Genomic DNA, 27,081 nt, shown 5'->3' with positions numbered 1-27,081 from the left:
CTCAATCTTGTCTATATTAGAGGCCCTTTGTTTTTTCCTCAGTCTATAAGCTAACCATCTGCCTGGTTTATTGGCGTTGCAAAAAGTATTGTGCCTAGCAAACCGCAGATTGGTTGCCACTTGATCTGCCATTAATTTATCAAATTGTCCTCTTAGCAGTCTAATAGCCTCCTTAAGCTTCACATCCTCTGGATTCAAAATCAAAGCCTTTTCTTTTTCCTTTATTTCATTCTCCAATTCTTTCCTTCTAGATTCCACTGCATGTCTATGTCTATTATTCATATATATCAACACCCCTCTCATATAGGCCTTGCTAGCATCCCAAACCATGTCCATAGAGGTACCTTTATTCATATTAATCTCAAAAAAATCCTTCATCCTCTGTTTACATTCTTCCACGTTTCTCTGATTTCTAAACAAATTCTCATTTACACGCCACGAGCGCCTGTCTCTTTTCTCCTTATCAATCTCCAACCAAACTGGACTGTGGTCAGAAATAGTTCTTGCACAAATCTTCACCTTTTTAGTTCTCAAAAAAAAATCATTAGTCAACAAAATAAAATCAATCCTCGAAAAAGATTGGTGTCTGTCAGAATAAAAAGTATAATCCTTCTCCTGTAAGTGTCTCTCACGCCAAATATCTCGCAATTCCAGGTCATCCTTCATTTCAAAAAAAGATTTAGGCAATCTAGCATGACTTGGAATGCGCTTAAAAGCTCCAGCCTTGTCCAACTGTACATCCAAAACACCATTCCAGTCTCCCATAAAAATAAAAGATTTATAATCCAACTGGGTAAGCTTTGTGTGGAGTAAGCTAAAAAAATCAGCTTGTTGTTGGTTAGGTGCATATAATCCAACTAAAAGCGTCTTTTTACCTTCTAACAACAGCTCAATCATAACATATCTTCCATGTTTATCTGCTTCAATTAAGTCTGCTGTTAAGGCACTTTTAACATAAACAACCACTCCATTTTTCTTATTCTCTGCAGAGGCAACAAATTGCGTACCCAGTCTCGAGTTCAATAAATGCTTTTGATCCAAAAGTCTAATATGCGTTTCTTGCAAACATATAACATCTATCTTAAATTGTTTTAAATATTGAAAAACTTTCTTCCTCTTCTGCGGTGAATTTAGTCCATTAACATTCCAGGTTAAAAATTTAGTTGCCATGCATATCCTCCCAAAGCTCTTGAAGCACTGCTTTGATAGGACTAAGTTCTTTAGGCCGTGCTCCTCCCACAGCTTGACTATATGTACGTTGTGAAGAATCTGAGGACTTTTGCTGATCTTGTTCTTTTATTTTCTTTGCTCGTTTTAAAGCAGCACGCGTTACTCTTTGCTCTCTAGGATCATCCAGAGAAGTTGTAGCTTGATCTCCTCCGGCACCACTTTCCTCTGTTTCATCCTCTTGATGTTCTCCTTCTCCCGATCCCTTTCCAGCTTCCAGAAGTGTTAATGGGGTTGCTTTTAAGACATTATTGTAGAAATCATGCGCTTGCTTCACAGTAATCAGCCGATACCTTTTACCTTCATGCATCACCATCAGCCCATCTGGAATCTCCCATCTGAACCTTATATCTCTTTGCTTGAGCTCATGCACGAGAAATGTATAGTCCTTCCTTCCCCTTAAAATCCTTGGAGGAATTTCTTTTAAAACCAAGACTTCTTGTTCAGCAATCACCACTTTAACATCATAGGCAGCTTGTATAACTTGATCTCTGATCTCTCTTTTTGCAAAATAAACCACCACATCTCTAGGCAATTTTCTCTGTCTGGCAATCCATGAGTTCACCCGAAACACTTTATCCATAGCTGCTCTTATTTCAGATGCTGGCTGCTTTAATACCACTTCAAGAGCCTCAGAAATCAGCTGCTTTAAATCTTCTTTAATATTCTCTTTTAAACCTCTGATTCTGACAGCAAACTGCATCTGGTAATATTGGGCTAGGCTTAACTCCCTTTCCACTTTTTCTCTTGCATTTTCATTCTCCCGTGCTTTTACTTCTAATATAGCATTCCTTTGAGCCAGATCATCCATTTTTTCATCTAATTCTTCCACACATCCCGCCACTTTATGCACTGAAGACAAAATGTCTACCTTCATCACGCTGAACTTCTGTTCCATCCTCTCTTCCATTCTCTCCTCCAATTTCTCCAATTTCTCCTCCATCTGTGCAAATTTATCACCCATTGATTGATTGATTGATTCCAAAAGTTTAGCTTGTAGGATTTTAAGCATAACTTTACTAGCATGTGAAATGAGTGCAATGGTGCGATAGTTTGAACATTCTTGGCACTGTCTTTCTTTGGTATTGGAATGTAAACTGATCTTTTCCAATCCTGTGGCCACTGTTGAGTTTTCCAAATTTGCTGGCAAATTGAGTGTAGCATTTTTACTGCATCGTCTTTTAAGATTTTGAATATCGCAGCTGGAATACTGTTACCTCCACTAGCTTTGTTGTTGCTCAGCTTTCCTAAGGCCCATTTCACTTCACATTCTAGGATATCTGGCTTGAGGTCAGTGACCACCTCATCGTGGTTATCAGGGACGTTAAGCTCATTCTTGTATAGTTCTTCTATGTAATTCTGCCACCTCTTCTTAATCTCTTCTGCCTCTGTTAGGTCCCTGCCATTCATGCCCATTTTTGCATGAAACGTTCCCTCCATCTCTCCAATTTTCTTGAAGAGATCTCTAGTCCTCCCTATTCTATTGTTTTCTTCTATTTCTTTGCACTGTTCATTTAAGAAGACATTCTTATCTCTTCTAGCTATTCTCTGGAATTCTGCATTCAATTGGGCATATCTTTCTTTTTCTCCCTTGCCTTTCGCTTCCCTCCTTTCCTCAGCTATTTGCAAAGCTTCCTCAGACAGCCATTTGGCTTTCTTGCATTTCTTTTTCTTTGGGATGGTTTTAGTTGCTACCTCTTGTACAATGTTGCGAACCTCTGTCCATAGTTCTTCAGGCACTCTGTCTATCTGATCTAATTCCTTAAATCTATTTGTCACCTCTACTGTATATTCAACAGGGATATGATTTAATTCATACCTGAGTGGCCTAGTGCTTTTCCCTACTTTCTTCAGTTTAAGCCTAAACTTTGCAACAAGAAGCTCATGGTCTGAGCAACAGTCAGCTCCTGGTCTTGTTTTTACTGACTATATAGAGCTTCTCCATCTTTGGCTGCAGAGCACATAGTCAATCTGATTTCTGTGTTGAACGTCTGGTGATGTGCATGTGTAGAGCCCTCTCTTGGGTTGTCGGAAAAGAGTGTTTGCTATGTCCATCGTATTCTCTTAACAAAATTCTATCAGCCTGTGCCCTGCTTCATTTTGTATTCCAAGGCCAAACTTGCCTGTTATTCCAGTTATCTTTTGGCTTCCTACTTTAGCATTCCAATCCCCCATGATGATAAGGACATCATTTTTTTGGTGTTAGTTGTATAAGGGGTTGTAGGGCTTCGTAGAACCAGTCAATTTCATCCTCTTCAGCACTGGTGGTTGGGGCATAGACTTGGACTACTATGATATTGAATGGTTTGCCTTGGATTCGAATTGAGATCACTCTGTCATTTTGGCGATTGTATCCCAGTATTGCTTTTCCTACTCTTTTATTGACTATGAAGGCTACTGCATTTCTTCTGAGGGATTCTTGCCTGCAGTAGTATACCTGATGGTCATCTGAATTAAATTCACCCATTCCTGTCCATTTTAGTTTGCTGATTCCTAAGATGTCGATGTTCAGTCTTGTCATCTCTTTTTTGACCACGTCCAGCTTGCCTTGATTCATGGATCTTACATTCCAGGTTCGTATGGAGAAAAAATGTTTACAGCATCGGACTTTCCTTTCACCACCAGATACATCCACAGCTGAGCGTCCTTTCGGCTTTGGCCCAGTCGCTTCATTCTTTCTGGTGCTACTAGTACTAGCCCTCTGCTCTTCCCCAGTAGCTTATTGGACACCTTCCAACCTGAGGGGCTCATCTTCCAGCGTCATATCGTTTTTCCTTTTGGTACTGTCCATAGGGTTTTCATGGCAAAGATATTGGAGTGGGTTGCCATTTCCTTCTCCAGTGGATCATGTTTTGTCAGAACTCTCTGCTATGACCTGTCCATCTTGGGTGGCCCTGCACGGCATAGCTCATAGCTTCATTGAATTATGCAAGCCACTTTGCCATGACATGGCAGTAATCCATGAAGGGATTCCATACTTAATATCACACTTTATATTCTTTTCTGTTAAAGAAGAATCCTCTCCTGTCTGCAACCTTTTCCCATGATGTCCCTCCAACCCTGGGTGAACAAAAACTAAAGGAGCATGAAATTGCTGTCCCCAGTGCTGATCTTTATCCAGCCTGTATTGCCTCTGCTCCCAGGCACAGTCTGATTTTCCTCCAGCCTAGATTTTTCTTTTTCTTTTTATGACCCTTTAGTTTAATTCCTTTATTCGGGTGGAGTCAGGGTGACTAAATGGAGCTGAGCATTTACTGGCTGGATGCACTTCCTGACACTTACATTGAGTTCACAGCAGATACTTTCTCTTTGCACCCTGATAGAGAAAAGTGTGCCATTGCCTGTGATTGAACTCTTAACCTTCTGAGTGGGAGGTGAGCGTCTTGACCTCTAGGCCACTGTGCCACTCATGCTCCAGCCTAGATAATGAGCAAGAAAGTAAAGCAGATTTTACACAAGTAGAGGTTGCCTCTGGGTTGTGTAGGAATAATGAAATAAATTCTACTTCGATACAAGAACAGTTAAGAAGAAGATAACTCTGACTTATTCTTGGACAAGATGAAAGCAACGTCATAGAGACACAAAAAGAGAAAGAGGCTGCTGGGCAACATAAATGCTGTGATCAGGCATATGTGTGAGAAAGCCATACACTTTCCTTATTGGTAGTCCATCTGCTTTGTGGTATTTATTATTATTATTATTCGCTTTGAAATGGGTCTTGCAGAAAGGCTGGATAAAACAAAGGATGAGGGCCTATATCTAGTTCCGTATTTACTAAGCTCTAAGCTGGCTTCTAGTGGATTAAGCATTTTGAAAGTGACAAAGCAGTTTGCATTCCAAACTTGCTCAGTTTTTTAATTCGCTCCTCTTGTATTAATCTTTTTACACAAAATATTACTTATTAATGAATGGTTATTTTCCCCAAGTGTGTTGTTGTTTTCAGCATCTTTGCAGGAGTGTGGTAGTTAGTAATGGCTGATGTAATTCATAACAATGGAATTAAAGAAGTCAAGGTCATTGTAGAAATGTTCTATAAGTCTTCTTTGAATTTAGGTTTTATGTTTACAAAAATATTTACCTTTTCCTAGTTAAATTTACAAAACTACAAATAAGCTATGTAATATTTACAATGAGGCATCATTTCAATTTTTTAAACTTTATGCTTCTCCTCAACTTGGGATTTTTCAACTATAACTCCCAACAGCTCAATGAACATCAATATTTGACATGCTGGGTTAGTGACAATTGTAGACTAGCACAACTGCTTTGGATACCAATAATTCTGAGCTTTGTGGAGATATTTTGATTTTAACATTTCAATCCATCCTTTATTTTTAGTTAGAACCAGACTATTGATATTTTTATTTTTATTTTTTATTTTTTGCTCTATCATTGTGGCATTCAGCTGACAGGGGAGAGGAAGTTTCCAAATTACACATTTCTGCACTGAGGTTTCAGTGATATGGTAGAGACATATCAAATAACATATGCTAGCCTATTCTGGAAGAATTAATTCAAGACATTGCTTGTCTGGAACTTGTTTATAAACATTATTTCTTTTCCTAAAATTGTCAAACAATATGGTTGCGTTAGATTCTCTCTCTCTCTCTCTCTCTCTCTCTCTCTCTCTCTCTCTCTCTCTCTCTCTCTCTCTCTCTCTCCCTCCCTCCCTCCCTCCCTCCCTCCCTCCCTCCCTCCCTCTCTCTCTCTCTCTCTCTCTCCTGCAGCAAGTATATTTGGGTAGAGAAGAAAGAAACAGAAGGAGAATAAAGGAAGAAAACTATGTCTTCTCCTTTCTGAGTACCGGTACTTGAAAAAGTAAAAAGTCCTGGGGAAAAAAACCTCCCAATGCTGAAGTTTGCCCTTTGCTGTCACCTGGTGGCAACATTGCCAAATTGCACAGCTCTGCAATGCTTGACATAGCTCCCTGAATACATGCTGGCATAGAACAGGGGTGTCAAACTTGCAACATCACCTGATGTGTTGCGTCGTATCGTGCCTTTTTTCCATTGCTGGCAATGGGGTGGGCATGGTTTTGGCATGACGCATGATGCTGGCAGTTTGACACTCCTGGAGTAGAAGATTTCAACCTTTCTGCTTTAAGAGTCAGCTCTTGGACAGTTTGTAAATTAATGGTCTCCATGCACATATGGATTTGTCTGGGGTAAACTTTGCATGATTGGGAGATTGAGATTGCCATTAATATGTTGCCATGGCCAAATTATACCCTGATCTAGGATGTGCTTTATTTAAACCATTGACTCTAATGGTTTAAATAAATGGATTGCAGATCAATCTAGTGCTTGGTGAGTTACTGGCAATGACAGACAAGCAGACCACTGGATTCACTTGCCAACTAGCACCCTCCTTCTGTGGGCTGATCCCATCTGGTATCTTGGTTCACTAACATACTTCAGAAAATGAAGTATTGGAAATGATACCTGAAATGCTACTGAAAAAATATGAAAAATAATTCAATCATATTCAGACATTTTCTATGGCAATAAGAGATGCAAAAGATTCTCACTTCTTTTTTATTGCATTGATGGGCTATGTCCAGAGGCTTATCTAATGTTGGAAATTCCCTTTTAGTAAGCAATCATCATTGAATTTTCCTATATGACTTTGTGGCTAAATTGCACAGGCTTTATTGCACAGATAAGGTCATTCAGATTCACCAAAGTCTTGAGATTTCATGGACATCATCTTTAACATTGTCCAGAGTACTGTTCTATAATGTTATCTGGGACTCCTTCTAGCTTCGGTATGCTAGGAAAATGGATAGGGGATTGTCTAGACTGTTTTCCAATGGGAGGTTTGAGACTGGCTCATAATTATGTAAAGCCCCCAGATTCAGAAATGGCCCTTTCAGAATGGGGCACAGATCAGCCTTCTGCAAGGTTATGGGCAGTTTCGCTTCCCGTAAAAAGATACTGACAGTGACCTGGACCTAAGTCCTTACTTCCACCATGAAGAAGCCAGGACAAACAGAAGAAAGAGGGCATGCCTACACTTTTCCAACGTCCCATACCCATACTGTACCTACAATTATACACAATCACCTGACCTCATCTTCAAAGTAAAAACTGATAAAGAAGGACAACTTTAAACATTATGAAGCTGTGATAGAATAGTGTATGCCTAAGGTGGGGGGAGTCTAGTTTAACACTGGTACAATGCTGCCAGTTAAAGAGAAGCAAGCAAAGAATTAAATATCAGTATGTCCCCTTGTTTTAAAATAGAAATTTGGTGCTGGTGTAATTAACAATGAAAGCTAGTGTGGAGTATTTCTTAAGATGTTTAAATTAGGACTGAAGGGACCCCAATTCAAGTTCATCATCAGCCCCTGGGTAATATTGCGACTCTTTTGACTTAGCCTACTGTCTAATGCTAATGTTTCCAGATGGAAGACAGAATTTAAAGTTAACACATACAGTAACAGGGAATAAGCAGGAATAGGACTGTTGTTTATACTTAATTCCCAGGATTTCTTCTCTTCTCTGGAAAATGGAATAGTAAAATTAGAATAGAACCAGCTTTGAATTGCTGGAGGATAAAGGTCACTCCTGGTTTAGCAAAATGCCAAGATTGCTGAATATGCTGCCAGGTAAGAGTTTCAGCCAGTGTTGAAGAATAAGCAGGTTAATACAAAGAATCCAACTCCTCATTCTAGGTATATAAAACAATCTCTTTATTAGTGAAGGACAGCATCATAAAAAAAATCACCACAGTATGAATACAGCTCAAAGCATTACAGAAGAATGATTTTTCAGACATTGTATTATTGCAATGTATAGTGGGGCGAAAAAATTAAGCAAAGCGGCAAGCTCTAGCTGTTCAACAGAATAAACAAAGCTACCTCGTGCCTGGGTTTTCCTTGCATCTTCTCTGGTGTAGTAAAGATGCTCCTCAATCAAAAAGCAGGAAGCATCTGTTTTATTGTCCAAGGGGCTTCTCTAAAAATGCCTATCACCAGATTACGATCGTTTTGATTTGTTACTTTTTCCTAATTGCTATTTTTATTATATAATCCCCAATCAGCCTGGTCAAAACTACCTTAAAGCATTTAGGAAGATGAAGAAGAAAATCCTGCAACTTTATGCAAGTGGTACAAAATAATTTACAATCCAGGTAACTATTATTACATGCCATGTTTATATACCACATTTCTCTGAAAAAGAAAAAGCAAGGTTTGGATGGCAATAAAGTAGAAGAGGAAAAAAACCAGCTTTTTCTCCACCTCTTGTTTATTATTCTTGAAATCTTTCAGAGTACGATACTTTAAAGGGCGTTTATAATAGATGCCAAAGCTGCATTTGTCATCACCAAATTGTTTGCTTGTTTTCTTTTTTTTAAGTGCACTGGATACACCTACAACCAGTTCATATTATACTATACACTTCTGCCAAGTGTATTCATTTTTTTATAGCAGGCTAAGCAGTTGGAAAAATTTTCTTTCCTAAAAGGAAGAGTTTTAAGCCTTAGTTTCAGTTTTTCATTAAATTAAGGCCTATGTCATTTAAAAAATATTCTCTTTTTTCCTATGGCAAGGTCAGCATAAAATTGTTGCTGATTTAGACCAATAGCCAAGCATGTTCAGCATCATAGTTCCCACAGTGGTTGAGCTGATGTTTACAGGAAGTACACAAGACAATATGGGAGCAAACACTTCTCCTGGTTTCGTCCTTCAGAAAATGGAAAATGGTTTTAGAAGCATGAAGCACTGGTCTTTTAAGCAGTTTGTAGCTACTGTAATTGGAAGTCCTATCTTCTTACATAAACATGTTCACAAAGTTCCACAATAGGGTACCTTCTATAAACATTTCTCATATTCAACAAGATTCACAAGACAGATAAACTCAGAAGATACCTATTCTTCATTTAAATAAAGATGAGGAAAACTGAAACTATTGTTGGAAAAACAGTCGGCTTAAAATGATGACACCATCTGTAAAAATGGTGGTGAGGGAAATGTTCTGTTACTCTCTATCTGTTACTCACACATTAAGAGCGAGAGTATGTATAGAAAAATACTTTTGCCTAATTCTCTACAAATGTCCAAGAGAAATATATGATCAGAATCCTCACGCTCAGCATTACAAAAATGTGTTGAAAGGTTTTTTGTTCATAATACAGATGACTCTTGAAAGATATGGGCTGAGGCAAATCTCTGGATCCCAAACATTGGTATATATATGGTCTACTGTTGAAACAGACCACTATCCAGAAGACCCAAAATGTCATAGGCAGTTTGAGAAGATCCTGTGTAACATAGCTATAGGAGTCTGCGGCTAACCCCTGGAACCAGTTTTGGTTCATGTAAACACTTAGCACAGAAGTAAATAGACGTTATGTTTAATCACAAAAATCTGCAACAACTAAACATTTCAGCAAGGTTGCTTAAAACGTGCTCTAGAATTTTCTATAGAATTCTTGATTCTGATTTCAGTGTAAAAAGAGCTAGAATTCCTCAATTTCGTCATTTGTATGTCTACTTAGGATGAACCAGAAATCTTGGGGATTGAATGTTGTCTTGGAAGAGAAATTATTCCAGTTTGGGGAGAAGGGTATCTGATATTTAGATTTCTCATATTTAATTCTATAAATGCCCTTAGAAGTAGGAACACAGCAGAAAACCACATTTGGGCTAATTTAAAATGGTTTGTAGGCTTATGCTATTAGCAGGTAAGTAATTTATAAAGGACATTATATTATTCTGAGAAAGCTTGGAATGAAGAAGGCCCAGTTCCCCAGACCTGGAGAAGGCAAAAGGAAGACATTGGATCAAGCATCAATAGGATCAGGAAAACAGTCGTCTATAACTTCCTGAGCTACGTTGTCAATTGTATCATCTCGGAACTCTGTTTCTGTCCCCACTTTCTCCTCTCTTCTGCATTCTGACTTCACCTCAGGTCCCACTGAAGGATTTGGATCTTCCTTATGGTCTGGTTTGAAACTTTCACAGAGTTGTGCACCTTTAAAAGAATGTCAGGAAAATTCATAAAGTATATAATTTAGTATTGTGTACATTTGCTTAAATCTTTAATCAAATCTTCATGTCATCTTGCTTTTCATCCTTGGAAATGACACTAACATTAAAAGGTGAGAACTGAGTTCTTGAACTTAAACATGCTTATTTCTGGTGAAGCTGTTTATGGGTTAGTTAAGGTCCATTTATCTGAGGAAGTCTTCAGAAAATCATAGCAGATAACTGTTATTATTAACAAGGAAAACCTATATCAGTTTTACTTGACCTGATGTTGTGAGTAAGCATTTGACAAGGAATTCTGGCACACAAGACCAGTTTTGGCAAGTTTGCTTTATACCAACAATTGTTTAAAACAATACCTATACATATAGAACAATCACTACATAGAAACTGTTCCAAGATTTCTTATTGCACTTGTAATAAGTGTGAAATATTGGCTTACTTCAAAGGATATTGGAAAGAGAGGCATTTCCATGGTTCATTACCATATCTCTTCTCAATGCCAAGGTAGACAATAGGGAAAACAGCTTTTAGAAACAACACATATACATTTAGCTTTCTGTTGTATAATAACAACAGTCACATCTCTGTACTTACTCGTATTGGGGGTACTATCAACAAGGACATCTGTAACTTCACAATGGTCTCCATTAGGAGGACGATTTGGCCTTTCACTAGAAATGGCAGACATGGTTATGCCCTCATCCTTTTCGTCTTCTGTGGAAAAACACAATCAGTACCTGAAAGCTGAAATTCATGTGTGTCCTTTCATTCTTAATGTGGAACAGAGAGACACTTCAGTCCTATACCCTACTTATATCGAAAGAAGCCTTAATGGGCTTTATGACAGTCATATTGTTGTCTTATTTATTTTATTTATTAAATTTGATGGCTACCCATCTCTCTGCAAGGCAACTCTGGAGGCTTACAACATCAAGATATATGTATATATTTTATATATCAGGGTTTAGCAAAGCTTTGAGGGATGCTTTGAGCTGATGAAGGTTCAAATGATTATCCCCTGAAGCAGTTTTGTGAAGCAAAATAGTGTCTTTGCTTCTAAAAGTGAAACAGTGTGACCATACTCTTACACATCACTCTGTTTCAGAGCCAATCTCTGCTTTTCCCATAATATTATGCTACAACACAGAAGAGAGCTGAGATATTTTTCCCCCTCTATTTTTAGCAAATGGTCCCGAGTGTTCTTGGATGAGCTACGAAAATGCTTGTTCTATAAAACTAACCAAGATCCATCAACAGTAAGTGACTTTAGCCACCATTATTTTATTGCCAGTCAAAAGCCACTTAACATGCGCTGCCACAGGTCTTCCAATCTGGGCAACTTTGGCAAACATGGGCACATTGAGACTACACAACCTGGAGCCTCTTCCAGACTATTTGGCAACTGCTTTGGTGAAGATCATCCTTTGGTGAATGCTGTGGAGGACACTCTGTTTATAATACACATTTAGTAAGTGGTCTGAGGAGGTAAACAACATGTGTTCAGCAGGATTCACCAATGATGATGTCTTCCACAAAAAGATCTGCTAAGAGCCATGGTGGTGTAGTGGTTAGAATGCAGTAAAAGGTAAAGGTTCCCCCGCACATACGTGCTAGTCGTTTCCGACTCTAGGGGCCGGTGCTCATCTCCGTTTCAAAGCCGAAGAGCCAGAATTTGTCCAAGGACGTCTCCATGGTCATGTGGCCGGCATGACTAGATGCCAAAGGCGCACGGAGCGCTGTTACCTTCCCACCGTAGTGGTCCCTATTTTTCTATTTGCATTTTTACGTGCTTTCAAACTTCTAGGTTGGCAGAAGCTGGGATGAGTATCAGGCACTCACTCTGTTACGCGGCACTCAGGATTCAACCCGCCAAACTGCTGACCTTCTGATTGACAAGCTCGGCGTCTAACCCACTGAGCCACCGCGTCCCTTAGAATGCAGTACTGCAGGCTAACTCACTGCTTGCTCCAGGAGTTCAATTCTGAGTGGCTCAAGGTTGACTCAGCCGTCCATCCTTCTGAGATCAGTAAAATGGAGAGCCAGATTGTTGAGGGCAATATGGTGACTCTGCAAACTGCTTAGAGAGGCCTATAAAGCACTGTGAAGCAGTACATAAGTCTAAGTGCTATTGCTATTGCTAGTTATTTGCCAATTTGCCAAAGGGTAATAATAAATAAAGGGGACACGGTTGCTCAGTGGGTTAGGACGCTGAGCTTGTCAATCAGAAGGTCGGCAGTTTGGCAGGTCGAATCCCGAGTGCCGCGTAACAGAGTGAGCACCTGTTACTCGTCCCAGCTTCTGCCAACCTAGCAGTTTGAAAGCACGTAAAAATGCAAGTAGAAAAATAGGGACCACTACGGTGGGAAGGTAACAGCATTCCGTGCGCCTTTGGCGTCTAGTCATGCCGGCCACATGACCACGGAGACGTCCTCGTACAAGCGCTGGCTCTTCAGCTTTGAAACGGAGATGAGCACCGGCCCCTAGAGTCGGAAACGACTAGCACGCATGTGCAGGGGAACCTTTACCTTTTACCTTTTTAATAATAAATAATAAATAAATGGAAACACACTTTCCCTCTATTTTTTTTTCTGATTTTGTTCATGATTTTGTTTAAATCCTTGTTTTCAAGTAAGCATACATGGGGCTCCTTGTGAAACACTACAACAAAGAGAAAAGGCATTACTCACCCACAGGGACCGGAACGAAGTTGTGTTTGGTTTTCATGCAGCAGCAGGTGACCAATGAGGCTGTGATAGCTAGCAAAATCGCTCCACCTCCGCAGGCTGTCAGGACATACAGGAAGAGTGGATGCTGCAGCAGATCCCCTGCTAGAAAGGTAGAGATGGCCTTGAGCAGTTGAAAAAGCAGAAGAAACGAGCGCTTGTTTTCTAAACAGCCAAACTAAGGCTGATGTCAAATGCACCTTGACACTAAAAAAGGCAGAGTTTTATTTTTTTTAATGTTTGAATATATACACCAAAATATTACAAAATGAAAAAAGATTCACAAAACATAGGTCTCCTATGCCTTAAATAAAATTAGTGCTATGTACCTATTCATGTCAAATTCCACCACGCTGAGGTCTTTTTGTTGATTTGTTGATTTATTTATTTTATTTTTCACATTTCTTTACTGGCCATCTCCCTCAAAGAGGGACTCTGAGTGATGAAAGAAGGACTTTGGGTAGTGATTTAACAATTAGAAGCCAGAATAAAAGATATGAATATACACAGAACAAGGTTTTTTTATTGTTAGTTTTCCAAAGGGAATTCCGGACTGTAAAATACTTTTCCGGAAAAAAAGGGGACTCAGAATATAGTCAAATCTATCAATTTCTTCTTAAATAAGTGCTATTATATTCAAAACAAGTTTTTAATTAAATTAAATTTAAATAAATTAAACAAAAATCTATATAACAGGCAGGCAACAAATATATATTTGATATAATATAATCATGTGTTTTATAGCAACTCCCTTTATTTCACATATTAATTTTATACTGGAAACTCACTGCTTTTTATAGATGTTTCTGTATTTTTGCATTATATGTGAAATGTTTGGAAACCAATTAGAGAATAATGGACATGAATATTGCTTTTGTAGTTGCCTTCCTGCTGACCTTAACATTAATCATCTGGAAGTGAGCCAGCAAATAAATTAATTAATTAAACTCACCTTTTTTATATAGCCAAGTAAGCTTTGAACTGCTTGAAATCCATTTGGAGGATTTTTTTTAAAAAAAAGATTTGGATTGTATATATTCTAATTTATAGGCTTAATCCGTAGGACTAATTTTATTTTATTTATAAGAGTTGTACTTTTATGAGTTTTTCTTTCTTTTTTTCCCCCTCTTTCTACTTGCTGTAATTTATAGTAATCTTATTTATAGCAATCAATGTAAATTGCATGACATGGCTTGCTTGCAATCAGCGGTACAGGCAAAGACTACATAACTTTTTCCGTTTCTGCAGCCGTTCGGAGTACTTTTTTTTCCACAGAAGCTGCTACCTGCAGGTTGGAAAATCTTACACCAGTATCTTCCACTGACTTTGATGCAAAGGCCCAATTAGACTCTCTTTCAACAGCTCACTGAACCCTTTGTCAGCTTTCTCACCAATTTTCCAATTTAGCCTGCTGTCTAAAACCATTTCAGTCTGTCGTGTGAACCTATAGTAATTGGATTGAGAAAATCATAGCTAACGTAACTACAAGTCAGTTGGCTTGTGAATGTAATTTTAGGGTCACTTCTGGTATATTAAAAAGGCAGGAAAAGGCAACTTCTTAATTTGAAAAATTTCTTGGCAATTAATCAGGTCAGGAATTATCTGTCCTTCCTCTGGCAAGGCAATCCAGCGGGAGCTGAGAGAGAGGAAGGCTAGAGAAAAAAAAGAGGTATAACGTATAGTAGGAGACAAAGTGATCAGTTTAGCCCTGCCCATTCCTAGGGCCAACAGGCAGTTCTTACTAGTTCAAGCCTAAAGAAGCAGTATCTTTCTCAACAGGGAAAAAGTTCCCTTTCCTGAACTGAAGTCCCTAGAAGGAAATGAAAATGATACAAGAAAGCAAAGTACATCAATACAGAAACACCATTTCAGGCATCAGCAGAAAAGGGGCAAAAAATAGTAAACCAAAGCAATTAAAGGCATATGATAAGGAAATCCAGCTACATGTAACCATTTGCTATACTTCCTCCTTCATTTGCCATTCATTGTGCTCTAACATTTTCTTTTATTTTTCTCACCTCTTTTTTTTTTTTTGAAGATCTCAACTCCATCCAGCCACAACTTTCTCATACCCCTCCCTTTCATCTCAGTCCCTATATTTTGCAGCTTGATCCTTGGTTTCATTTCAGGACATTTCATTTTTGTTATTAATTCTGTTTATTTTAGTAGAGGCTCTGTGTTTAGCTGTCTTTACCTACTTTTGTTTTATTTCCATCAAAGTCATTCTACTTTTCTAGACCTCATTTGATAATTTTTGCCTTGTTTAAGCAACTGCCGTATCTTCGGACCATTCATTCCTTCTATGTCTATTTTTTCAGAAAATCCATTCCTGATACTACTAATAATGGTTTGTCAGATTCTTCAATGATCCTCCCGGTCTTTCTTCATAAACAATTCTATTAAGCATGCTTTTGGGCTTAGATCCAGTTCTTTGTCAAGTCTACAGTGTTTAAATCACATATTCAAATAATCATTTTCTATGAAGATATTCACAACTCCAATGAATTCTTGACTGTTCAAAACACATTAAATGAAACCAAGCAGGACAATTTTACAGAAGTGGTTAAATATTGCTCAGTGTTATTTGAATGGAAATTTGCTCTTTATGCAGATGTTGTTATCAACATTCTAGCATTGCAGGGGGGGGGTTCTTAGCAACTTTGGATACTCTTTGAACTTTTGTTATACTGCTCATGGAGAATCAAGAACTGAACTGAAATAAATTTTACAAAAATTGTTTTATATTTCTGAAAAAGATGGACAGTTACACTTTAGTCAATTTTAGTTTCTATACATGTTTCTGTAGGTCATTTAATAGATTAAATAAAGTTTTAATAAATGAAACTTTATTATATAATATAACATAACATAATATTATATTATAATATAACATAATAATAATTACTTTCAAAGTTATTTCAAAGTTATTATTTAGAAAAGTGCTCTATCTCCCTTGTTTTACAGAACAGACCCACAAAATTTACATTGAAAGCTAAAATTAGTTTAAGGACATCTAATCCATATCAGAACCTACAATTCATTATTCAGGGTTACTTTGTGTTTCAGAAGATTACCATACACATTATGCTTTATTTAGTAAAAAATGTTATCATCCTTTACAAATGAGAAATTTTTACAAAATGGCTGACAATTTAGAAACATAATGAAATAACATGATAAAACAGGATAACAGGTGAAGAAGGCACAGCATGATATAAATAAAATATCCAGACACAGTAGACAGATTGGTAAAATTGTTCAAAAATATTTTAGCAAAATAGGAAGATTTTTTTTCCACATAACATCCAATTATTCTTATGTAGTGTTCATAATACAAGCTAAGAGGCAGAATTAATCTCAGGATGTCACTGGCTCAAATGTCTCTAATACCATGATTATCATACAAAATTGCATTATAAATCTGGGGAAAAACTCCCCCCAAAAGGAGCATGTAAACATGTAGAAGCATGTATGTCTTCTAAATCTTCTGGATCCAATAATTTGCAGAATGTAACCTGTATCTACATTTTCAAAGACTCTTCATCTAAACCAGGGGTAAGCAACCTTGGCTGTTTTATGACTCGTGGACTTCAACTCCCAGAATTCCAGAGCCAGCCGTGCTGGCTCATGTTGTGATTCAGGGTCAGCCTGTGGGTTCGGCAGTTGGGTCGGATGACTCAGATGAGGGGGAGGAGGGGTGTGTTGAAGAACTTGCTGATGATGGCTTTGAGGCTCCGCAGAGCCCCCAGCCAGGCCCCTCCTACCTGGTGGAGACCCAGCTGTGTGAGCCTGATAGTGTGGATGAAGATGACCCACAGCTGGCCCTGTTCAAGGACGCCCGACGCAGGAGGCAGTCAAGTAGGAGCAAGCAGAGGAAGGCTGTGGGACTTCTCGGAAGGAGGCAAAGAGAGGCCACGCCCTGAACTCTGTATAAAGGGAATGTTTGGGGGAGGGCTGGTTTGCTGAAAGCAACCACTCCGATAGAGTTTCAAAGCTCCGGTATCTTGTTTCATGTTTTGTTTGTTTTTGTAATAAATTTGGCAGACGTATTCCAGCCTCTTGCCGTCTGTAAAGGGGTTGCCTTTTCTGCAAGGCCGGTAGCAGGCTGGTACAGAACAGCTCAGGAATTTTGGGAGTTGAAGTCCACGAGTCATAAAAGAGCCAAGGTTGCCTACCCCGATCTAAACTTCCATCCCCAGATAGAGAGGCAGATCCTAGGTACCCAAACTGGGACAGGACTTTCAGAGTATGGATTCTTCCAAATCAGATGCCAGGTAAGGATGATACGTAGTTGTGATACACACTTTGTCTTCTATGTTTAGCAAGAGTAAGAAGAATATGCATGAGTAGGAAAAATATGCATACATAGGTATATTCCTCCTATTCTTGCTAAACTTAGAAGACAAAGTGTATATCACAACTACGTATCATCCTCATCTGGTACCTGTCTATGCTTGTGTGTATGTATCTGCTTTAGGGCAGAAACTATTTCCCTTGGTAGGACTGATAAGCTGTATTCCAGATCTTTGAGTCACAAAGTTGTCATGATCACAATGTGACAGAATACCTTCAGCTCAACAGCACTGAGTTGAATGTTCAAGGCATGACCATTTCCTTAGCTCTAATATTTTTATAAAATATCTGCAAATATTAGCAGTTGTAGAAACACCTCCTTAAGCATAGTTAGACAAAATATTTTCTGTTTTAATGTTTACACCCTATATAATATAATGATTATATGATTCAGTAACAGCTGCACAATCCCCTCAGAAATAATTATTTTGCTCTTTTGGACCTGGCAAACCTATCGTGATATAGCATAAACTATAGGAATCACTCAGTGTTAGTTCAAATACAGGCCATACCTTCCTCTTCCTATTTTCTGTTACAACCAAAACCCTTTGATGTAAGTTGGGCTGAGAGACAGGGTCTGGCCCAAAGACACTCAGCTGGCTTTGATGCCTAAGGCAAGACTAGAAATCCTACATTCCCAGTTTCTAGCCAAGTGTTGTGATTCCTCGCCAGCCAGTGGACCAGACAGCTAGGTCTGTGAAATCAAAGAAGGAGGAGGTGTCAGGAGTAACATCAGAGTCAGAGGAAGGCTTTGAGGAGCTCCAGGACTTACAGTCTGATGAGGAGCCTGGCCCCTCTACTCGCACTCAGGCTGAGACACAGCTGTGCTGGGAGTCTGAGTTGGACAATGATGAATCACAGCTGGGAGATATCCAGGATGCACGAAAACACTGGGAAGAAAAGAGAGTAGGGTAGAGGAATACACTGGGGCAGATCCAAAGGCAAAGGAGAAGGCATTAGGAAGCCATGCCTTGGCTGAATAATAAAAGGAAAGATGTGGGAGGTGCTGGTTGTCAAAGGCAACCAGTCATGTTGAGGATCGAGTTTCTCTGAACTGTGTTTGTTTGCCTTGAACATTGACTCAGGTCTGTGAATAATAAAAGGGGATTGGTTTTTTCCTGCAGTTCCAGCCTGCTTGTTGGAAGAGGGGTTTCTCCTTGTGAGCATAACAAGGACTCACGTAGGTTGCGACAGAATACCAAGTACCTTAACCATTAGACCACTTCAGACTCACTCTGTCTGTATATTTGCATTAACAGCCAGGTATTTTATTTTCTGTTATAGTTGTTGAAAAATGAGGTTTCAGAGCAATCAGTGAATTCACATGCTACAGCTGGGAGGTCTGGGGAGGGCGTAAGGCATTATTAACTGCTTGTTTAAACAGTCTGATATAGAATATACCAATGAAAAGCAAACTATTTTGTATGAATTATGTATAATTATCATCTTTACAATTATCCATAATTTCCAGGTTCTAGAATATGTATTTTAAGAGTACAGAAAGCTGCCTTATACTAAATATGACCTTTGATCTAGGTAGCTTGCTTAATCTACAACAGTTGATTTCAATTCCTCAGTCTTAGATCTTTTTCCTCCAGCTTTTCTTGAAGTCCTCAAGAATTGAGACTTAGACCTTCCATATGCAAAGTTTGTGCATAACCATTGCTCTATAATTTATAATACAGATTCCTGGTATTTCAGTGCATTTGAAGACCATGGCATCTAAGCAAATTGCTATGGATTTGCTCATATTCACATCAGGTCCAAAGAGCCATTGATGCAGCCTCCTTCTCTCTACCCCACCCCTTTTCTTATATCCAAACTATGACTTCAGAAAATAAATACAAATGCATAAACCGCAGTAGTCATATCCAGCCTTAGGCTTGAAATAAAGGATAAATTACATAGGAACTACATGCCAGAGGATTTTTAGTTTAGAGAAGCTGGAATGGGGAATGATTGCTGGTGTTGATATTACATCATTACTCTGGCATGATCATATCTAATGGGTGCATTTATTTTGCATCAGCATTGAATATATTTGTGTATTTTTTCCTCCTGAAGTAATTATTAGAAGAGAGCACAATCTACTTATCTATATAGCTATATTTATTCATGTAGCATTTTGAACTCCAATAAGAGAAGTTAGATAAAATATAACTTACCATTGTCACATCTTATTTCAACAGGAGAACTCTTACAGTGATTTCCTCTTCGGCAAACATACTTGCCACCTTTATCTTTTTCCAAGGTAATTGTAGTGCCATTATCCTTGATACAGGCATCACTTATAGGATTTCCATTCAGAGTCCAGAGAACATTGTCATTGAACTGTCCACCTACTTCACAGAACAGGCTGATTTTTCCATTAGGCAGACAATGAATATGAACAGTTGGAAGCACATCTAAGTAGTGGGATGTCAACAGTCAGAAGGGAGACAAAAAATCAATATGGTATGTCAATAATGTTGTGTGAAATATAGAAAATACAATAAAATAAATAAAAATCAGTCTGGTCTAGAGTCCATAGGAAAATATACGAGAACTTTACTCTGGCTAGTTTTACAAATAAGAAACTTATATACCAACAAAAATTTTATCACATTTCATTTTTATATTTAAAAGCTGTACACTTTTCCCCTGACATGTGGCATACCTCCTGATGTGTGGTACGTCTCTTTATTCAAAATCACTCAACACCTAATTACTACACTTTTCACAAAACCTATATCAACTTCTTCAGATGGAAAAACAACAATTACATATACTACTTGGTAAGTTGCCATAGATCTTTTCTGTACTCTGCTTCCTGGGGAAAAAAGTAGCCTGTAAAAAATATTTCTTTTTATACAAATTGTTTAGGGGGAAAAATGAAATCTAGGAACATCATAAAATAAATCACTTAATATAATATTTCCAAATGTACCATAGTATTTAGTTAAATATGAAATGACACTGCAATGAAGGTATAATACAGATAGCCCCTGGTTTATGAAAATTTGTTCAGTAACCTTTGAAAATTATGACTGCACTGAAGAAGTGGTACTTATGACCAGTCCTCAGATTTTCAGCTGTCACAATAACTCTGCAGTCACCACTCACAACTGCAATATTACAGTAAGCGGTGGCCTTTTCACAAGCAAATTCAATGGGAAAGCTGGCAGGAAGTCAGATGTTGTGCCTACATGAGGTCCTCATTTAATGACCTGCATGGTCTTTGTATAACAAAATCAACCAGGGCTGCTGTATGGTCCCACAATATCACGTTATTTAGGGATGGCAATTCCAATCCTCATTTCCATTGTAAACTAGCTGAAATTGAATCCCAAGTTAGCCAAATGGCAAAATATACGAAATGGAACTGAGTTTTTGAAGGACATTTATGCCTAAAATTATATCCATGACATTCTTGAACTGCCCACAGCTCATACACTAACACTGAAGAGAAGGGTAATTAGTTTCCCTCCACACCGAACATTCTCCTAGTCATTGGGTTTCTGCAGCTCTACTGAATTCAGAACAATTCTGCAGCATTTTATTTGATCTGGGATGTAAGCAGTTTCTGGTTGATGAGAACTTCCCATATCATCCTGGCTCACTTGAAGCCAAGGCTCTATTGCTCCTAAACACCATTTCATTCATGTTTAAATTAAGTGACCAGTGTTGCCTCCCAGTTAAAACAAACACAATGCGGTACTGAAAAAGATTTGAGGGGAGATGGGGAATGAGAGACGTGTGGAAACTAACTTTTACGTCCCCCCCCACACCGCCTATATTGGTGGAGCACTGAGTGTTACAAGGAAGGCACTGTTAAGAAAACTGAAGTGTGTGTGATGTTCCTCCTCCTTCACCCTACATCTGTTCTCTGCATCTCTGACTTGTCAGCCAAGTTATTTTTGGACACAAGTTAGCAGGGTTTTTTTTTGTTTGTTTCTTTTTAAAGCAATAGACCCATGTTCAGAAATAGCCTGATTGACAGGTCAAAGACAAGGAGGAAGTATTGTGAGAGGCCCCTGGGTGTTCCTTTCTGCCTCTTTCATGCCTGTGACTGTCAACTGAGTTAACAGACTAAAGGTAGAGCACGAGGGAAAAGATCAATAATGAGTAGATTCGATTCTTGACTGCCAGAGAATGGCAGAGCTGCCAGCAAATGGCCATTCCTGCAGCATTTGGAAGCAGCAGGTTAAATTGGCACAAAAGACACACACACGCCAGCAAAGTAATAAATACAGTAAAAGTATGGCCACAGGAAACACCTTGTCAACAGAACTAATACAAAAACTAAAGCACTCATTCGTGATAGAACTTGGCTGCCTTTCCTGGTTTAAACTGATTTTTGCCCCGCTCAGGTCTAGCACTTTCTCAAAACAGAACTAAAATCCACGTATATAAAAAGCCTGGACATGCATTACATACTGTAGGTGGATGGTTCAGAAGCCGGATGTCCCAGCTCATCTGTACACAAGGCTAAAATGAGCATAGAAGAAAATGGCAGGGAACTGCACAGAAAGGGGTCTACGACTGAAGCAGCACGAAGTGGCCGAGGGAAGTGGGACAAATCCCCCTAACTTCTCCATCAACCACATACTCAGCGAAGCATACTGGATTGTGTACAGAGCAGAAGTTGTGCCATGACAGAAGGAAATACACTACTGAGAAACTAAAGATAAATTGAACTGCATCACTATGGGCTCAGGATGAATGAAGGCAATATTATGAGGAAATGTATATAAATATTTATAAAAGAAATGGATAAAAAATATTCTTGCCAATATTAGGGAGACATAAGAAATGAACCCCCATCATTCAAATGTAATAATCAAAGGTATGCCATGGGCCTTTTTAACAATCATAAGCAGAAACAGAAGAGATGGTGCTTTGAATAAAGCCTCTCCTTTTCACAGTCTGTTTCCCAGATACCTGAGGGATTTTTTTTCAAATATCTCTTTGTCTTGCTTGTCATAGGAATACTTTTGTCAAAAATTCTCTTGTACGGCGTTAATTTTGTTTAGTAAATAAGATGGGCATACTTATGGAAGCATTTTGTTCAATTCCTGTTCCTGCACAGAATAAAAATACGAACAGAAAACATTGAAAAATACAAATCTGTGGTTAGAGGAAGAAGACTGCATTTTTGGGTGACAACAGAAATTGCACCTTTATAATTTAAATCTTCACTATGTGTGCAAATGTGCATCCGAAGGAGTTAAGAGTGATGCTTGTTCTGTGCAATTCTGGAAAGTAAATGCTGTTCTGAGAATTCTTCTTCCTTTAAAGTATATTATCTCATACTTGAATTAAAGAAAGAAGCTTTATCATTTGTAATAATCCAGGGTTAGACCTGTATATTCAAAAGGTTGGAGGAGAAATAGTATACTCATAAATACAGCATGAGAAAAGAGTATTTTCATTGTTCCAAATCTGTTGATTTGTGCAAAAAATATTTATTTATTATTTATTTAAGTTCTATCCCCTCCATTTCACAGTCAAGTAAATCTTTTTTGTTGTAATGTATAATAACTAAAACATTTTTGTTGCTTGTTAGACAGAGACTAAGATGACAAACCCCCATAATCTTTCTAGGATGAACTATATATTTTTAATTTCAGTTGAAATTATTTTAGGTTCATGGTAAAACAATAATGTGAAATGGCAGTAATATACTCCAGTCATTATTTAGTAAGTCTATATGGCATCTGTTAGGTGAACATAAAGATAGTTGAAGTTGTGACCTGCTAATAATGTGCCACATGAGGTGATCATGGAATGCCAGGACAATACAAACTAAGTTTTCTGTCCTATAGCCTTTAGTCTCCACTGTACTTAACTCAGATTCAGGTTTGTTTAACTGTAGATCAGGGCTTAAGATTAGATGCTTAACTGAAGTAAACAGGTTTAAGACATCAATATGGAATTGCAATGAAGTTCTTGGATTTTGCCATTGTTGACCCCAAAATCAGAATACTTACCACATATGCAAAGAAAGGAAGTCTCATTTCCAAGGCACTTTCTTTCCTCATCCTTCAAACATATTGGTTTGTCACAGGTGTGCACACAATTTAGGTTTCCTTTCACTGGCTGAGCATACTGTGATTCTTGTGGTTCCGAGGAATTATTCTGAGAGGTTAAATCACTGGCAACACAAATCTTGCCTGTAATAAAAACAAAACACATTCATCATTGAACTACAGTATTATGGTTTTGAGGATTGTATATGTATCTGGCTTTATAACGGTGAAAACAGAGAAAACCTTGGCACAGAGGCGAGTATATCAATAGACTGTTAGAAAGAATAGTATTGCAAATGAAATGCACACAAAAAAATCTACATCACTAACAGAGGAAAAATAGTGAAAATACTAGAAATACTATGATTAAAATAATATGATTAAAGAAAACACTTACAGAAAAGGATGCATCTAATAACATAACGTAACATTAATTCAATCCTAACATTTATGTTTAAATCCTATTTATTTGTTTGTTTGTTTGTATCCCACCCTTATTTACAAATAACCCAAAGCAACAAATATATTCAACACACCTTCCTCTTCCTATTTGCCCAATAACAATACACTGTGAGGTGGGTTGGATTGAGAGAGACTGGCCCAAATAGCTTTCATGGCTAAGTGGGACTTGAACTTATGGTCCCCTGCTTTCTAGCTTGGTACCTTAACCACTAGACAAAATTGGCTCTAATATATCACCATTTTGTCTCATCTGGTCATTTTTAGAACAGAGATTTTTCACTCAAGACCTGATCATCTCACATTCTCATGTTAGGACTATAGCAATGTGCTCTAAGTGGGACTGGCCTTGAAGAGCATTTGTAAGCTACAACTGGTCCAGAATGTGCAGACTGTTCTTGGGTGGCCCATGTTATACCACTGCTCCGTGAGCTGCACTGGCTGCCAGTTTGCTTCTGGGTGCAGTTTAAGGGGTTGCTTATTACTTTTAAAGCCCTGCATCACATGGGTTCAGGTGACTTGAGGAACCATCTCACCTGATGGATCAAGTCCACCCATGCTGACAGAGAGGGGGCATGCTGTGGGCCTGTCAGGGAATTTTGGCTGATGGGTGCAGGAGAAGAGCCTTCTCTGTCATGGCTCCTGCTCTTTGGGACATCCTGACTGTCCATAAGGGTCTGAAGAGCTGCCTCTGCCAATTGTCTTGGGGCCCCAACAGGGGAGTATCACACTGGAGGTGGTTGATAATTTAAGAGAAGATCCCTCTTCTTCTCCTCCCATGATACTGCACACTCCTGCCTTTCCTACAATCCTTTACTTTGGATTGTAATCACATTCTTTATTGTTTTTAGAAATATTTATCTTTTATGTTTTTGTTGCTTTTAATATTGTAAGTCACCCAGATTCACTTCAAAGTGAGATGGGGAAGAAACAAATTTAATAAAATAAATAAAAATGGTACTCAAGCTAGGTAGACTCAAGGTTCTTAATGAGATGGCAGACTCCATGTTTTAGGAATATAATTCAACATCAAATTGACATTCTTAAATATAATATTTCTTTCCATGATTCAGTTGCCATATAATTTAAACCAAAAGAAGGCTGAAGTTGGGCACAATCATTTTAAAAATTAAGAAACATTTCTTACACATACATACAGAAAATCTGGCATCCAACCTTGCTTTGAGAGGTACAATAAATATGAAAAAGTATTTTCTGGTAAATTGATATTTATTCATGCCTAGACCTTTTGATTCTCCAAAACTCAAAATCCTCATTTTTCACTTCACAATTTATATACACACACAATATATATACACACATGATATACATACATATTAAGGAAATATACACATAATCAATTTTAATCTAATTCTCAAGCAACACATAATCTGTCAACATCTTTCAATCAACTACTATATTAGCAACCAACTGATTTAAAGTGTCAGTTCTTTAGTTAACCCAGGTATTACATTAAAACATCTTTCCTGCTGCTTTCAGATTGGGTTTTACTATCATTCCAAAACAAATAGACATCAAAACTAAAGTCAAATTATATAGTTAAAATCCTGATAGGTTAAGTCTATCAACACCAAAGGATAGTCCCAGATAGCCAAGGATATCCTGAGGGCTTAAGCTTGCTATAAAAACATTTAATTAACTCAACTGTCTTTATATCATACAAATTGGCAGTGGAGAAAAGAAGTATCATTGTGATTGCTAATGTAAAATTTCATAGCCTTATTCTTTTCGGAACAGATTTAAAGTTTCTTCATATTGCTTCTTTTAGTTCACATGTTTACCTCATCAAAGTCCAGGGAAACAGGGGTTAACTGTTTAAGGAACCTCACAAACCCTATAATTACCTGGTTTACTTATTAAACTTAATTTGATATGACCATAGTTGACAGTAACTCTTGTTCTCTCTCTCTCTCTCTCTCTCTCTCTCTCTCTCTCTCTCTATATATATATATATATATATATATATATATATATATATATATATATATATATATATATATATATATATATATATATATTCATTTATATCTATCTATCTGAAAACTTTAATAAATTGCAGCAGATGAATTGACAGATCTCAGATTTAAACAAGAATACTTGCTAATGTACTACTAAAAACAAAACTACAATCTATACATCACTCTTACCTGAGTAAATATTTAAAATTTGAAATATATTGTCTGCTTATTTGTGGAATTAAATAGGCCTTATATTGTCATTTGTACTGAATACAAGTGCATATAATTATATTGTGACTTTAAAAATTAGGAACTGTTTGTTCACAGTTTTACACTAACACACATAATAAACCAGTGAGATAAATAATTTCCATTATTTAATAAAAATATAAATAAGAACATAATCAGCACATGTACATCTGAATTTGTAATACTCTTTATAATATATAGTCACTGACTGGAATCATGAATGAACATGTAAATATATCTGGTGTTTCAAATTAAAAAAAATCAGTATGATAAAACCTTGAAATCTATTTTCAAAACTACTTACAACTGGCCTAAGTGACTTGGGAAGATTTTTTTTTAGCATATTGAATCATTTACTCAAGGACATATTGAGAAAAGAGAAAAAACCTAAACCTTATGGTGTTTAACTTCCCTTTTTACCCACTGTATTATAAGCAAAGCCCTTCAATCAATTTTATTTTTATTATAAATGCAGTAAGTGAAAGAACATGATAAATATAGTTCATGACAAAAAATAGACTTAATTACCCATTTTTATGCTTTGATGATGATGACACCAAGATTTTGCTGAGATTTGTTGACACCTTTAAAAAAGGGGTAAGGGTCTGTACAAAAGCACCATTCCATTCAGCTAGGCATCGTGCTAATTTTATAAAATAAAGTTTGACTTACCACTAATAATGGTCAGGATCACCAACATGCATGGCAGGGAAAATGAAAAACTGAAATCCATTTTAAACATCTTCTTGCACTGCATGCTGAGAAGATCTAGCTTTGCTGTTAAACCAATGTACTACTCAGGATATGATGTCAGAAGCAGTAACAAAAAATGAAATAATAAAAAGAACGAATACTGGAAGGATCCAAGATTAATGTAGAATCAAAATAGAATGGAAGGTTGTTTGGTTGACTGACCTCATGCTATAGCCACATTAGCAGGATGATCTATTTTAATGGCCATATACGCAGGAAGTGGGGTGTGTAAGAGTAAATTCAGAAGATGAGATGAAATAGTAATCTAAGCAAGACCATCTTTGCCTACAGGTCAAAGCTAAGAAAAAGAAAACCAAAGCAAATTATGACATTACACC

The 27,081-nt window shown here is 37.7% G+C and overlaps 1 protein-coding gene across 1 annotated transcript; it reads right to left on the bottom strand.

Moving 5' to 3' along the window:
- Nucleotides 1-7,935: 7,935 nt before the first annotated feature.
- On the bottom strand, nucleotides 7,936-26,735 carry LOC308667362 (uncharacterized protein). Its single transcript, XM_081326555.1, has 6 exons — nucleotides 26,663-26,735; nucleotides 23,265-23,447; nucleotides 19,461-19,700; nucleotides 12,907-13,047; nucleotides 10,814-10,933; nucleotides 7,936-10,202 (listed from the first exon to the last, which is right to left on the bottom strand). The coding sequence occupies exons 1-6, from the start codon at nucleotides 26,730-26,732 to the stop codon at nucleotides 10,012-10,014; spliced, it is 945 nt and encodes a 314-aa protein (XP_081182681.1). The 5' UTR covers nucleotides 26,733-26,735; the 3' UTR covers nucleotides 7,936-10,011.
- Nucleotides 26,736-27,081: the final 346 nt, after the last annotated feature.

The sequence above is a fragment of the Vipera berus genome (assembly GCF_964194415.1).
Source record: "Vipera berus genome assembly, chromosome: 4".
Taxonomy (NCBI): domain Eukaryota; kingdom Metazoa; phylum Chordata; class Lepidosauria; order Squamata; family Viperidae; genus Vipera; species Vipera berus.
Note: the sequence above shows the minus strand (reverse complement) of the source record. Positions and strands in the feature narration are given on the sequence as shown.

Coding starts and splice junctions, on each gene's coding strand:
- LOC308667362 (XM_081326555.1), bottom strand. CDS start 26,732: ATGTTTAAAATGGATTTCAGTTTTTCATTTTCCCTGCCATGCATGTTG. Junction 23,448..26,662: donor GATCCTGACCATTATTAGTG/GTAAGTCAAACT, acceptor TTTTTATTACAG/GCAAGATTTGTGTTGCCAGT. Junction 10,203..10,813: donor TGATAGTACCCCCAATACGA/GTAAGTACAGAG, acceptor ATTCTTTTAAAG/GTGCACAACTCTGTGAAAGT.